At 43.9% G+C, this 15,946-nt stretch overlaps 1 protein-coding gene across 1 annotated transcript in view; it reads left to right on the top strand.

The window, feature by feature from the left end:
- SMU1 (SMU1, DNA replication regulator and spliceosomal factor) overlaps positions 1 to 13,289 on the top strand; it is a gene marked incomplete at its 5' end in the record, with an annotated part of 24,348 nt that extends 11,059 nt beyond the window's left edge. The window contains 5 exons of the mRNA XM_025199088.1: positions 8,094 to 8,221; positions 9,800 to 9,926; positions 11,191 to 11,358; positions 11,993 to 12,145; positions 12,897 to 13,289. Of these exons, the coding sequence (XP_025054873.1) occupies positions 8,094 to 8,221; positions 9,800 to 9,926; positions 11,191 to 11,358; positions 11,993 to 12,145; positions 12,897 to 12,995 (675 nt within the window). The remainder of the gene's footprint in view (positions 1 to 8,093; positions 8,222 to 9,799; positions 9,927 to 11,190; positions 11,359 to 11,992; positions 12,146 to 12,896) is intronic.
- Between the last annotated feature and the right edge of the window lie 2,657 nt (positions 13,290 to 15,946).

Genomic DNA, 15,946 nt, shown 5'->3' on the forward strand with positions numbered 1-15,946 from the left:
GGACCTGAACCTGTTCAGCCTCAGCAAGAGGAGGCTGAGGGGGGACCTGGTGGCTGCCTACAAACTCAACAGGGGAGATCAACAGCAAATAGGCAGAGCCCTTTTCTCCCCAGCACCACCTGGGGTGATGAGAAACAATGGTAATAAGCTGATGGAGAATAGGTTTAGGTTAGAGATCAGGAGGCAATATTTTACAGTTAGGGTGGCCAAAATCTGCAACCAACTTCCCAGCGAAGTGGTCCTCGCCCTTACCTTGGGCAAATTCAAGAGAAGGTTGGACGATCACCTGTCTGGGGTCTTGCGAACCCAGCATTCATTCCTGCCTGTGGTAGGGGGTCAGGCTAGATGATCTGTTCGGGTCCCTCCTGACCCTAGCTACTATGAAACATTCTCAAAGTTGTTGTACAAGGACATTCTTTCAGAACACATGTGGACTAAAATAGCATGACTGTTTCTTGCAAAAGGAATTCATGTTAAACTGAAGAGGTGGACAGAGCTTTTAGCTGCTGTGATCTTGTGGCACAATCTATCTTTGTATGTATTTAATGATAATTCTAGAACAGATTCACTTGCTCTTGGTAGACTGGAAGTTTTCTTACTAATACATTTTTTGAAAGGGAACTAGTATAGATATTCTGTAACTGCCCTTCAGACTCCCATAGGCACTTAGTGTGTGTAACATATTCTATAACCTAGACTGTAAGAAGGCCTTACATTTGAGCATTATCTACATCCTTGTAGCACTACAGAAAGTAAGCGTACAGCTGTTCAGGCTGTTCGTAGCATTCTGAAGAGAGTGAAACTGCAACCTTATGAGATGCAAGGATTTGTGTGGGTGATATCTTTTAGTGGACCAACTGTATAGTTGGGAGAGATATAGACAAGCTTTTTGGTAGCTAGCACCCTTCCTCAGGTCTGACAAAATAGCAGATACAGCTTGAATGTGTTTTTGGTTGTTTTTTTTCTTTCGTTTTGTTGTTGGTTTTCAGCGGGGGGTGTTGTAGCATTGTGTATGGTGCCTATACAGTTGCATATAGCACCACAGGGGTCACCAATATCCCACAGTCTTCGACTCTCCCTTTCCTTCTCCCTAACAACCCCCCGCCTCCCCCCACAAGGGGTGGGAGGAGAGCAGTGGTTGGCTTCCTGGTAATCCTCCCAGCAGTGAGCGAGCTAGAGCTGGGTCTCTTGAAATGATGGTGGTACTGTGACAGTTCCTGCTAGCGCTTCACAAGATGCCAAGGGTCTTGAAGTGGTGATAGTGTCACGGGATTTCCCAAAATGGCTACCAGAGCCCTGGCAAGAGCTGGGTCTCTGGCAGCAGCACTTTCAGGGGTTGGGGGAGTGAGGAGAGTGATTCTCTTTACCTCTGCCACCCCTGCAGGCAGCAGGGGAACTGTCTTGGCACGTGTTGCTTTTCAGCAGGTGACAGCTGATCACTGACAAACAGCCCCTTCTACAGCAGAGCAGAGGACAGGGTGCCCCCCTGAGGAGTGGGGTACCCAAGGAGCAGGCCCCTATAGCCCCTGACTGCAGATCTTGCCTTTGTAGCACTACAGGTGAACACCTGTCAATACTCCTATTCTTTTGCGGATTCTGTCACTAGGATGCGCTGTACTGAAATAATTGCAGCTGGATCAGCAATGGTGTTCTGTCTGCTAATTGGAGAATGGTGGAAAAGTTGTTCTTAGGAAGATTGACCCGACTTCTTGTGTATGTTTCTGTAGTTTATATTATCAGTCTTTTCCTACCCCCAGAAAGCAGAAAATTTAAGAGCTTCATAAGTAGTTGGGGTCCATCATTTAGCTTGTTTGTTGATGAAGAAAAATTATAAAACTTAATATAAATGTTCTTTTAATTTATTTGTCTTTTTAAATAGTGAAAAAAGCATTACAACTTTCTGTTGGGAACACAGTCGTGATAGCCTGTTGTAAAGAGAGAAGTACCTGAAAGTGACTTCTTTTCTTTTTCTTTTTTTAATGAAAGTGAAATTAGTCCTTAAATTGAATAGTCCATAAATGGTGAAGAACAGAACGCCTGTTTAATCTGTGTGAATATGAGAGAATGTTTTTGACTGGTATTTGGCCTCTACAGGGAAAAGAAAGAGAGTACAGTAAAAGCAATGTTATCTGGCACCCACAGGGAATGGAGGGTGCCAGATAACAAAATATGCTGAATAACTGAGCAGCCCAAACAGGCATCTTTGCCTGTTCGTGCTGCCGCCTGTCCCACCGCATCTGGGGTGTCACCACCGCATCACCGCCCCTCCTGCAGGCCCCATGGGCCCCGAGGGACAGGGAGGGGGGACCCGCGCAGGCTGCTGTGCCCCGAGCCATGGGGGCTTGGGAGCACAGGCTGCTTTCTCCCAGGCCATGGGGGCTCTGCGACACCAGAAGTGCCACAGTGGGCACTTCTGGTTTCGCTTTTCCCTTACAAGCCGGCATGCTGGTTAAAAGAGCATGCCAGTTTGTAAGGTGCCGGATAACTCGGCTTTTACTGATTCAAAACTACTTGAACTGAATTCTCTTTTGCTAGTCCTCTTTTTTTTTGGTCTTGATTGAGCTGAAAGCCTTCCCGTTCCATTCACAAGAAGCTGCTGCTGGTGGAATGCTTAGGCTCCTGGACAACAATCAGGTGCTACAGTTTCCCTTCCACCATGTGAGAGGAGACCTATTCTTTGCTGCCCACCAAATTATGTCTTTGCTCCAAAGTTTTTCTTTTGCACGGTACTCAGCAATGTCTGTCATCACGGCTATTTCATCGATTTTAGGGACATTGTTAGCTACTTCCATAATTGTATTGAGAGCAGTAGATAATTCATCTTCTGATAAATGTTGTCTTTTCTGTTGAGGATCCAAAAGGTTTGCTGCCAGATGAACTGGATGAGAGCAAAACTCAGATCTCTTAGTAAACATTTGTTTTACTACTTCTTTTTTGGGTAGAGGTGAAGAAGGCAAAAGCTCAATTAGATTTTCGTTCAGTTGTCAGAATATCTCTGGAATATTTAAAAGGCTTAGTGTATTGCCTTCAGGTTTTTTAATAGCCACTGAAACTGGTAATAGTAAATTGAATGCTCCTTGAACTCAAATCCAGAACACATCGTTGTCGAGAATCTGCTTTTGAATGTTCACAGGAATAATCTGGGATACCGCATCATGTATTGAAGCACACTGCAAACAGTTCTTTGTGCGCGGCAAACTATTTAAACACTTTGAGGCCAAGCCCCATCTAGTTTCTCCTGGCAATAGAAGTACACTTTCCTTCCCCTGCTTCTCTTTCTGTAATTTCTTCAAAGTCTGATTAGAAGCATGCTGACTATTGAATACCTTCACAATCGCTTTGCATTTTGCCAATATTGTCTTCATTGTCTTCGCATTTACTGTGTCCTTTGCCAGAAGATTGAACCCATGAGCAAGACAGCCAGATAGTATTAAATGAGGATACTTTGCCTTTAATATTTGCCATGCAGTTTTCATGTTACTTGCATGATCAGTTACTAGGGCTTGTACCCTGGAGGGACCTGCACTTTCAATCTCTTCGCTCAGTAATTCGGCTCTGTATCCACCTGGATGACGAGAAGATTTGGTAGCAGTTGCTTTCAGGAATGTTGGTTCAGGTGTTGCTAACATAATGATCAATAAAGAATTTCCTTGTATATCAGTCCATCCATCTGACAGAGTCAGTGAATCTGCTTGACCAATCCTTTGAATAACCATTGTTTGAACTCTGTCATACTCTCTAAGAGAGGATGTGATAAGCAATAACGTGACAGTAACTTATATGATGGGCAAATTAGTTTGTAACGTTCCTTCCAGTATTGATTTCCAGTTATGAAAAGAGGTGTACCACCTGCAAATATAGCTCAAGCGAACGTCTCATCTGCTTTTTCTTGATCTTCATTTGACATTTTGTCCACAAAGCTTGATAAAAAGCATGACTGTCTTAAACAGCTATTCATGGTAGATTGCATATCTGGTGGCAGTGATCTTGAAAGCAAGGATACTGTTGCTTCTTCCCAAAGACATGGCATTTTCCATTTTTTGCAAATCTGCTATTTCACTTGAGCTATCAAGTTCCTGCAACAAAAGGGGGAAAAGATTTTTATTTTAGACTTTTCAAGTCTGGCCTCATCCATCAGAAGGAGAAGCAGCAGGGAACTTGCTTGCTTCCCCTCTCCCTGCCACAAAGAACACCCTGCTGCTCAATTGCCCTGGGACTGCAGAGCCAAAGGGAAGTATAGTCTGACCTCTGCCATCGGCCGGAGGACTAAGCTCGCTCTGCTAGGTTGAAATAGTTAACTGTGTATTATGTAATTTTAAAAAAATATATTGTTAAGCCTAAGCCACTTTGGATGCTTAGTGCAAACAGAAAAGCAGTATAGAAATATTTTAAATAAATAAATAATAGTCCAGAGTTGCATTAACAACTTTTCAAATTAAAATGTTTTAAAACAATATAGAGGGTAGTCTGTACTGTATGTTGTTTAACATATTAATTTGTTTACTTGCACAAGATTCCTGAAGTAGACTTTTCTCAAATGATGTTGTTCTACCATTTCATTTTATTAGCTTTCTGTATACAGCTTGTACTCTTTCAGAACAGTTTCTACATGTTATTAAATGTTTCTTCATTCCTGTTGCATTGTTAACATACTCTTGTCTGCAGTATTTACATCTACCAGCTTGCTTCCTTCAGTGGCTTGAATTTCACTATAATGATGCCACACACTAATTTTTTTTCTGATTAAGCATTATGACTACTTGAAACCAAAAGCATTAAAAAACTAACAGATCTTATGCAAACACTTCCAACTTCCCCAACTTAAGAAAAGAAAAGAAACACTGTTCTGTGTGTTTGCTGAACTGAAAGTGAAACAAAAAGTAATCTCAGTTTTAGTTTTGGTTTTGCTTTCACTTGCAGTCTGAAATGAAATAAGAATTTTAGCTTTGGTTTTGATTTGACCTGCACAGCCAATTAGGTGAATTCATAACTTGACTTTTGGTTTGGATTATTATGCGAGTGTATTTAGTCTCCTGTTTACACATCAATAAAACATATATGTACTCTCACATACTTCCTAGGGATAATCACCTGAAAAACATTAATTACAACTTTGAAACTACCAAGCTTGCCTAATATTGTATTGTCATCCATTCATTGTGACAAATTAATTTTATGAAACAATGAATTTTTAGAAATGGAAAATTTCCTATAGGAAAATAAAGCACTGGCATTTTTTCAGGAAAATGTTCCACCCCACATTTCTGTGTGGAGTGGAGGACAGCACTGGTCCCTCTGCCTCATGCACCCAGGTGTGTTTTCCCTTGGTTCTTCCTCTGGTTAGGTGTTCCCCTGGCTGGTCACAGGTTTGTTCTGTACTAATGAGCAGCTTACTGCTCTTCTCCTGGCTGAATTACAGCTATTTCTCTGTTTCCTACCTGTTGTCCTGTCCTATGAGTCTGTTGCTCTGTAGCTAACTACCAAGTAGTAGTTTCAGCCATTTAGCTACCTAGCTGCCTAGTCTCCTGCAGCTAGCCCAGGTTCAGCTGCCTGCTCCAGCTTGTGGGCATTATCTATTATAGTCTCCACCTTCATGTAACAGGAGCTTTTGACATTCCCTGTTACAAAATTACATACAGGTTTGAGCTAGTGGACCCTCTAGTTCAGTGATTCCTAATATTTTTAGACTCAGACTCCTTATTAGATTCAAGATGCCTCTTGGAAAATGTCAGCTCTTAGCTTTCACGTTTTTAACTATGGAAAAATAATAGAGTAATTTTCCTGTTGCAAAAAACTCAGACCACAGCAAGACAGAATTGTTTTAATATTATGGACTTCTTTTTGGGTTTATCTCATGAATCATTTTTGCACACCTAACGATGTTAACTTTGTGTGGTACCCTGTGGCATCCTTGGAAGGCACGCTAGGGTGCTGCAGCACTTGTTGAGAATTACTGCTGTAGTTTAATAGCAGCTTCATTGCTGAGAGGTACTGTTCCTTAGCTATGACTGGGAGTGGGGAGTATGCCCTAATGGGAGTACAGTAGACATCCTTTTTTAATTTTTTGTTCCAGAAAAAGTTCAGGCATCCATAAAACCATTCCTAGATAAACTGCATGCTTAGAATTCCAAGCAAGAAAAGGGTCCTAGGTTGGAGGGCATTCTGAACACTTTCCATTTACATAAAAGTGAGAGAATCAATGAGAAGTTGGCTTTTTTAGGGGAAAGTCAGAGCTTTGGAGAAAGTGGTGTCCAAGTTACTAATGGCACTTAATTATTCATGCCAATTACTGTTGACTAGAGTGATTCATGCAATCAGCCTGTTCCTGTATGCTAGACTTGCATGAGAAATGTCCTGATTTCTATTGTCAGTGAACCTCTGTAGTTCTGTTTTAATACAACTAAAGTGGTAAAGCTAAGGTATCTGAAACATCTGACTTGAAAACAGAAAACAAAAAACATGCAAGTTAAGGCTTTATTTTGTTTTATTTATTCTCTATTGCTTTAAACTGCCCTGAGCCTTTGTTGGGAAGGTTGACGTACATTGCGTAAATAAAATTAACATGGTTAGCTAAATTGTCCTGTGAAGTGCTTGGATCATGTGCTCTAGTGTCCCTCAGCTTCTATCCTGAGCCACTGCAGGCATGTGCCTGCATTTCTAGGATGTCTGCGTGGTTACAAATCAGTTTAGCCTAGCCAGGCTAGACTAACCTGCAGAGTTTGAATCAATTCAGGCTCAGGCTTTTTGAAGGTCTGTCCCTAGCCCAAACGATTAGATCGGGGTTGGCTACCCCTGACACGCATGCCGAGCATGGCACGCAAGGCCATTTTGCTTGGCACACTGCGGCCAGCCCCGGCTCTGGGTAGCTGCTGCCAGCGACAGAGCCCAGGCTGCTCCCAGCAGGGCTTGCAGTGTCTCAGCTGCCTGCTGGGAGCAGCCTGGGATCCCAGCTGGCAGCAGCTACCCCGGGGTGGGCAATTATTTCAGGCGCTGGGCCCCACCGCCCAGGGGCTGGCTCCAGCCGGGAGGCTCCAAACAGCTGTGCCAGGCTCCGGCATCAGCTCCGCACCAGCGCATGCAGGTGCACCTTGGAGTGGGCAGTGGGGGAGGGGCCTTAAGCAGCGCAGCCCTGGTCTCTCCCCCGCTTCCGGCACAGAGGTGATGAGCCCGGTGCACTTGTTTGTAGCCAACCCGGGGTCTGAACAGCTGCAGCAGGCAGGCTGCAAACAGCTGCACCGGGCTGCCCCGCTGTCTGTCCCAAGGTGCCCATGCAGTCACCGCCAGCACAGAACTGATGCCAGAGCTGTGCAGCCCGGCGCAGCTGTTTGCACTCTGCCCGCTGCTTGCTGCAGCTGCCCAGACCCCTACAAACAGCTGCGCCGGGCTCATCACCTCTGTGCCGGGATCGGGGGAGAGACCAGGGCTGTGCTGCTTAAAGGCCCTCCCCCACCGCCCACTCTGAGGTGCGCCTGCACATGCCGGTGCGGAGCTGATGCCGGAGCCCGGGGTGCTCCCAGCAGGGAGCTGGGACGCTGCAAGCCCTGCTGGGAGCAGCCCGGGCTCCAGCAGCTACCCAGAGCCAGAGTAGCTGCTGGCAGCCACAGAGGCTGTGGGGCAGTAGGGCTGGGGGGCAGGGGCTTTGGGTGGGGGGGCAAGGGGTCCAAGCAGGACATTGTTCCATGTACCCTTTGCCCTCATTTTGTTTTTCTGCCATGCTGGCACTCCGGCACCTTCCGAGGTAGTCATTGTGGTGTTTTTCAGCACTCCGACCAGAAAACATTGCCTACCCCTGGTTTAGATTATGGATTGGATAGGATGGTTTGGATAGGGGTGATCCTGCCTCGGGTATGGTGTTGGACTAGATGACCTCTGGAGATCCCTTCTAGCCCTACTTCTCTGTGATTCTATATGTACAGCACTTAAAGCAGGGATAAGGGCTAAACTTACACATTTCTTATTAAAAGACAAACCTCCCTAATGCACAAAACCTACGTTGGCGCTACCCCTGCCACGTATTTTGTGTAATTAGGTATTCTGCATCTTTTCTTAGTTCTGGATGCTCTCTAAATTACACTTGCTCTGATCTTCCTCAGGTATGGAAGATTCAGAGTGGGCAGTGTCTGAGGAGATTCGAGCGAGCACACAGTAAAGGTGTCACCTGCCTGAGTTTCTCCAAAGACAGTAGTCAGATTCTAAGTGCTTCTTTTGATCAGACTATCAGGTAAGTTATACATTGAGTGTAGTCTGAGCTGTTTTGCATAGGAAGCTGTAAGCTTTAGGTCCTTCCTTTGGAGCCCTTCCCAGTAGCCTCTTGTGGTTTCTTTTTAGTTTGACCTGAAAACTGGTTCTTGGTGTCTGATGTTAATAATAATGAAATAACTTGACTCTTGCTTTTGAACACTTCCATTCTTTCTGCTTCATTAACCTATTTGGATTCCAGCGTTTGGAGCAAGTAGTGCCTATCCTGTGTCCTCTGTTTAAATTGGTTTAGAAGCATTTACTTTTCCTTGTTTCAGCAGCAACCATTTCAGCAATAGGCTATCTATCCCCTCCCAGGAGGCCCAGTTCAGTACCTTTCACCGTCTTAAAATAAAATCTTATAATAACTGTTGAAGAAACAAGCTAAGGGCCACAGCTAGTACTGTATGGTCCCAAGGGTTAGTAGGAGATGGAACCATTTTGAGCACCAGTTGAGACTGAACATAATTGCAACCATTCAGCAGCCTTTAGTGGGTCACATGTAACCATGTCTATCATAATTCATTTGGTTGTTGTTATAGAGAAGAAGCAACAGCACAGAAGAAAGCTCTTAGGAGAAAGTACTTAGGAGCTAGCCAGGCAGCTAAATTTCCTGGCCCTAGGAACTGAAGCACTGATTCTGCTTTCTAGGAATAAATGGAGTGGGGACCTTTTCCCCTGCTTCACAGCCTCATTGCCGTATCAGGAATCGGACTTCCTAAACCTATCCCAAACAGCACAGTGTCCCAGTGTCTGCTGTGACGCACTCAAGCAGTGAAACTGTTTCCCAATGGGGCTGGCTTGTGAATGAAGGACTGGGCCTACTAAACAGCAGAACTTGCTTTCCTAAGAAAAGTGACCACAGAATCCATCACATTCAAAGATGAAAGCCAGATATCTTCCCACTTCACCTTCCTTTAAAGCTCTTGTATATCTCTGTTCCCTGAGTAATTCCTAGGCAGGTTATTTCTCCTACAGTCTGGGAATGAAAAGACTTAGGTACTTTAATGTTACTCAGGTGCTGAAGTCACTGTTGTCATACATACCTAAATTACCATGTAGGTTGCCATGTTGGTAAAAAAAAAAAAAAAAAAAAAAAAAAATGTTCCATCGTGCTGATTGACTGACTGACTGAGTCTTAACTGCACTGGAGCCATGGAACTGTCCTTCTTTGTGCTTCATATTAGTCAGAACTGAATCATGGTGTGTTGTACTGTTATCTTAGGCAGTCAATAAAGCTTAAGTTTCTGTTGCCAACAGCCTGGTTCTTATGGTCATTAAATTCAGTTGAAAATCAAATGAAAAGGAAGCTGCCATGTGTCCTGTAACCCATTAATCATTTGTAAAATTCTTAAGCTTTAAAAATATTTCTTCCATTTATGTTTGTCTTTTTCATTTACTCACTGCTTTATCTTAAAATGTTATGTTATCACTGCATCTGAAGAAGCTGTAATCAGTTTGTTTATTCTACTACTTTCTCTGTACGTTAGATATAAATTAAATTGTCTTCAAGTTGTCTGTAGTTTAATGGCTGTATTAATGTGGTGTTATTGCATAACAGGATTCATGGCTTAAAATCTGGAAAAACCTTGAAGGAATTCCGTGGTCATTCTTCATTTGTCAATGAAGCTACTTTTACACAGGATGGTCACTATATTATCAGTGCGTCCTCTGATGGCACAGTGAAGGTAAAATGACTGTTAGCTCTGAAGAGTACTGTATATATTCTTTTGCATGTTGTAGCAATAACTAAGTGAAGTTATCTCAAAAGTAAAATATCCCTAAAAATACCTATAGTCCAGGACTTAACTATAGCCACTTTCTTTTCATTATATGCAGCAGACTGTTGATGGGGGACAGGTGGTAGCATTGTTTCTTCGTTTTCAGAGTGCTACATTAAGTACATTTTGATTCTTCCCAGAAATATGTGCTCCTCTACTTTGCCAAAGCAACACATGACCTTATCTGTGTCTTTTGATAAGAGACTTGACAGTGGTGTCATTTTTTAAGGTAAAGAGGAAGATAGAGAGTATCTAAGCTCAAAAAATGGGGCTTTTATCACACATTAGGTACCCTTGCCTGTTTCTCGGGCAGTGACAGAGTTCATGCTGGCATGGAGTGAGCAGAATGCTTAACTGAAATTAACTAGAAATTTCTATCTTGAGTTTCCCTTTTCCCTAATCTTAGTAAACTAGGGAATCCCTCCAGTTTTGTTTAAAAGGAATTAAGTAATCTACATGATACAATAGGGTATAGTATAGTGTCAGCAGTGCTGTGCTTGCTACAGAACCTCTGGTGAAAATTCTCTAGACAGTGGTTTATGGGAGATTGGATGAGATTTATTGCAGTGGTCTTTTAAATGTTATGGCTATGTCCAAACAAGTGCAGGTATGTGGTGTTACAGATATGTCTGCAGCACCACATACTGCAAGTTCAGTTGTTCTCCATGCTGCAAGGGAGCAGCATCGTGGGTTTTTTTGACTCCTAAACATCCAGGGATCAAAAAGCCCTACAAAAAAAATTTTAAAAAGCAGAGCGGCGCACACAGGGGCAGTGTGTACTGCTCAAAACCAGAGCTGGGCTGACTGGAGCTGCACTCCAGCTGCTGGTCAATCTCCACGCAGCAGGATTGCCACTGCTGCAGCTCCAGGAGGCCCCCAGTACTCCAGGTAACACTGCCCCCAGCCCAGTGCTGGCCCAAGCCTCCCCTACCCCACCCAGGGTAACTTGCCACTACTGCTAGTTGTCCCCAGGGAACCAAACATCCACATGTGCAGATGTGGCCTTTGAGTCTATCTAATTACTCTTCCTTGTGTTTCTTCTTCTCTTCCTGTTTAAGTTCCAATAGCACACACTCAAAAAACATGATTCCTTTTGGATTACGATACAGTAAAATACAGTTGTGTGCCTGATTTTTTTTTTTAATCATTTTCTTTATCTTGTTCATAACAGATCTGGAACGTGAAGACAACAGAGTGCTCAAACACCTTCAAATCTCTTGGCAGTACTGCAGGAACAGACATCACTGTGAACAGCGTGATTCTGCTGCCTAAAAATCCAGAACACTTCGTTGTCTGTAACAGGTCAAACACAGTTGTCATCATGAATATGCAAGGACAAGTACGTGATCCTACTGACATTTCTTTCGAGTGGCTTAATGAATGGTAGATTTATTAAGATTCTGTTCTTTCCGGTCTGTAGGTAATTGGCTATTGGGTTATACCAGGGGTTATCAACCTCTTTAGACTTAAGTCACCCTTCACTAAATGGCAGCTCTTAGTTTTCACTCTTTTTCTCGCTTGTTTTACTAAAGAAAAACAATAGAACACTTTTTCTTCTGCAGAGAACTCGGACCACAGCTATGGATTTCTATTTGAAATCTCTGGGTTTATCTTATAGATCATGTTTGTAAACCTAACAGTGTTAATATTGTTAGGAGCACATTGTATCACCCTTGAAAGGATCCTGAGGTGCTTTTGCACCCTGGTTGAGAATTACTGGACTAGACTTTGAAATACCCACTTCTCTTCCTTCACTGGAAGCTGCCAGACCTTCTGAAAATCAAACCAGTTATTCAGGGACTGTAGTCGGAGCTTAGGAAGACACAGATTCCAATTTCGGTCATCATTTTGTTAAAACCATGGTCTGACATCTAAATAGGAGTTAACTGTGTTTGAATTGTTAATCCCAAAAATGTAGTGCTGTTACAACAATTTAATTTAATAATGTTTTTTGGGGGGGGGTGTCATCTTAGATTGTAAGAAGCTTCAGCTCTGGTAAGAGAGAAGGTGGTGACTTTGTCTGCTGTGCCCTTTCCCCACGTGGAGAATGGATCTACTGTGTTGGTGAGGATTTTGTGCTCTACTGTTTCAGCACAGTGACCGGCAAGCTGGAGAGAACTCTAACAGTGAGTATTTCACACAAGCTGTGTTAAAGTGGTTTCTCTTACATATTCTAAAACATAGGTAAAAGAATAATGCTTTACTGCTCACTATCCTCCATCATAAGCTACCAAAACTGTGGCAAGGGTGATGTTTCTGAGTGCCCAGAACTTTTAATACAAGGGGTGACCAAGCCAGGAAATACAGGTTAAGTTTTCTTTGGCATTAGAGGCCGTTTATAGATGTTACTTTTTTTTAGGTTTAATCTGGACTATAACCATCACTATGTGCATGTGGATGTCTGTAGTCCGAATTAAAATTGGCTCCAGTCCAAATGAACTAATCCTCATTGAATGAAGATTAAAGTTAATACAGACTAGGGCAGTCTGAACTAGGCAAGTTAAACTGTATTAATTAATTTGCTTTTGCTCATGTCTACCATCAGGTGTAGCAAGTGAATGCAGTTTTGTGACCCTGAAGTGCAGAAATGCACAAAAACCTCCCTGATGGTCAGTGATCATCGATTAACCCTTAATTTGAATTGAAATTTGGTTGTAACTGTGTGATGTAAATCAGTTAACATGGTTTAGAAAAATGGTGAGAACATCTACAAATGGCCAAAGAGACCAGTAACCTCTCTATCACTGTACTCTGCATTACTGAGTGTCTCTGAAACTGTACCCTATCATTCTGTAGCATTTGTTTAAGAAGAAAGGTATTTGGCTTGTAGTAATACACAGAATATTTGCATTAATTTTCTTTCTGGTTGTCCTCTAGGTTCATGAAAAGGATGTAATTGGCATTGCTCACCATCCCCATCAGAACTTGATTGCTACCTATAGCGAAGATGGCCTCTTGAAACTGTGGAAACCCTAATTTTTTGTTTTTAATTAGCTTCAGAGTACACATCTTAGTGACAAAGGTGGTAGCAGTCATGCTTTTATAACATCCAAATGTATAATTTTGTGTAACTTTTTTTAGTTCAAGTGCCCGGAAAGAACTGTTTTAATACTTGGTATAAACTAGTTGTACATTGTAGGTTAGTAAAATCCTTTCATTAATATTGTACCTGACTAAAGCAGTTGAGTTTCTGTGGAAGTGATTATTCTGTCTCATGAAGTCCACATTTCCTTTGTGCTGTTTTATAAAAGTAAATGAAAGAGAACTATATGTTTTATAAATAGTTGTTCACTTCTTAAAAATACAAAAGACTGTTTATTTCATTTAATGAAGGAAAAACTCTCCTCCTGCGAAAATAAAGACACAGTGTATATGGAAAATAGCTGATGCCAAGCTGCCTTATATTCTGAGGGTAGGAGCATTTTAGTATAGTAGGGCAGTGGTGTTCAACCTTTTAAAGTAGAAGATCACCTTTCGCATTTAAAAGCAACCCAAGATCTACCTCACCCCTGCCCAGCAGGTAAGTCTGTGGGGAGGGAAGGGGGGGGCAGGTCGAGGCAGAGGGAGAACAAATTATTTGGGGGCAAGCCTCCCCAGCTGGTAAGACTGCGTGCCCCCCCATCCCTGTGGCCCCCAGACAAGCCACTTGCAGTTCCATCCCACGCCCTGGCTGTACAGGGCCTTACCCCTGCTTCAGCCCCAATTCCTCCCTCCTTCGCAGCTGCTGCAGCCACCCACACTGCCCAGCGTTTAGGAGGGGACACGTGCCCTCCCCCATCTGTATGCAGCGATGGCAGCTGCAGTTGCTGGCTGGGCTTTGCACCCCAAAACCCGCTGCAGGTGACCTGGGAATGGCCTGATGCCACGTGCATCCCATCGCTTGGCTGAGCCTTATCCCCTGCCTGCCCACAGCGGTGGGACACACGTGGTATCAGGCTGCTCCCAAGCAGGCTGCAGCAGGGCTCGGAGTGCAAAGGCCAGCCTGCAACTGCAGCTGCCTCCACTGCATACAAATGGGGGAGGGGCACGTGCCCCTTGGGGCCTCCAACAGGATGTGGCAGGAGCCTCAGCTACTGCCTCTGGATGAGCCACCTGGGGTCGATCCTCCCACTGCCCACCCGGCCAGGCCCCACTCAACTTACCCCTACTCCTGCCTCTACAGCACCGTCCCTCACCCATGGACTGACTTGCTGGGCTAGGGGTGGGGCCTCCCACTGCAGCCTCTAATAGTCTCCAAGAGGCTCTGAGATCTATTGGTTGATCGAGATCCACCAGTTGGTGACCAATGCAGTAGGGTTTGTTCCTGCTTTTGTTTTTTTTTCACGTTCTACCAGGTATCCACCTAGCAAAGAGGTGTCCTTGCTTTCATAAGCAAAACATCCTTTTTCACCTACTTAAGAAAGGTTACTTGGCAATAAGGTGGGTGGATGTTGGCAGGTGAGGGTGCCTTTGCTTGACACACAAGCACTGTCTGCTTCCTCTCTCATTGCTTCATGCTGTTTTCATGACTATCTGCAAGAACAGGCTGAAGATGGTCTCAGAGGATGAGTATGTGGTTCAGGCTTTTTCATAAATTTAAATTATTTTGGCTGAGTCCCCACTTCCTGGCAGGATTTGAATTCCACTTGAATCCCACTGTTGACCCCAGACTTAATTAGTCTTAATTAAGTGCCTAATCAGCAGCTGCTACCTAGTCCAGGTCAATAAGGGGTGGTTTTTGACCCCCGGCAGGTTAACCAGGGCATATCTGATCACTGCCTAGTTAACCCAGCAATAGGTGAGCCATGATTAATTAGAACACTCACACAGGATATAAACTGAAATGAATAGAAACAGTTTATTGTAAAATCACAAGCAACAGATAAGTATAACAGTTTAAAATACATTCTCACACTACAAATACTGATAGCAAATTCAACTATGAATAATCCTATTCTTATCTAAGTAATAACTTATCTAACAACTCTTATGATTAACAGTATAATCCAGACTCAGGAAAAAGGGAGGGGAATTTTATTAATGGAGAAGAGATTTATTGTACTCCAGCTGCCAATCACCGACTCTGGTTTCTGTCCTCTCAGCCCTTGAGCTGCTGTTGACTAGTTCATAGGTGTAGGGTCGGAAGGGACCTGAGCAGATCATCCAGTCTGACCACCTGCCCTGGGCAGGAATGAATACTGGGCTTATATGACCCCTGATACATTTAAGCTCATATGACCTCAGCTAGGTAATTATCAAGTCTCCTCTTAAAGACCCCCAGGGTAGGAGCAAGCACCACTTCTCTTGGAAGCTGGTTCCAGATCCTAGCCACCCTGACTGTGAAGTAGTGCCTCCTGATGTCTAGCCTGAACCTACTCTCAATCAACTTGTGGCTGTTATTCCTTGTTACTCCGGGAGGTGCTTGGAGGAACAGGGTCTCACCCATTCCTTCCTGGTCCCCCCGATAAGTTTATGAATGGCCACTAGATCCCCTCTCGGCCTTCTCTTGTGGCTGAACAGGTTCAGGTCCTGTAGCCTCTCCTCGTAGGGTCTGCCCTGCTGCCCCCTGATCATGCAAGTGACCTTCCTCTGGACCCTCTCAATGCTGGCCACATCCCTCCTGAAGTGTGGCACCCAGAACTGGACACAGTACTCCAACTGCAACCTGACCAGTGTCGCATAGAGGGGGAGGATCACCTCCTTGGACCTGCTCATGATGCAACTGGATACATGACAAGGTGCGGTTATTCTTACTGACCGTGTCCGTCACATTGGTGGCCCATGTTCATTTCAGAATTGATGGTGACTCCAAGATCTCTTTCTGCCACTGTGCTTTCGAGAGGGGAGTCCCCCAGCCTATAGGTATGCTGCTGGTTCTTTCTGCCCAAGTGCAGTATCCTGGACTTGTCAGTATTGAATCCCATCCTATTCACATTCGCCCACCCCTG

The sequence above is a fragment of the Alligator sinensis genome, unplaced genomic scaffold (assembly GCF_000455745.1).
Source record: "Alligator sinensis unplaced genomic scaffold, ASM45574v1 scaffold607_1, whole genome shotgun sequence".
NCBI lineage: Eukaryota > Metazoa > Chordata > Crocodylia > Alligatoridae > Alligator > Alligator sinensis.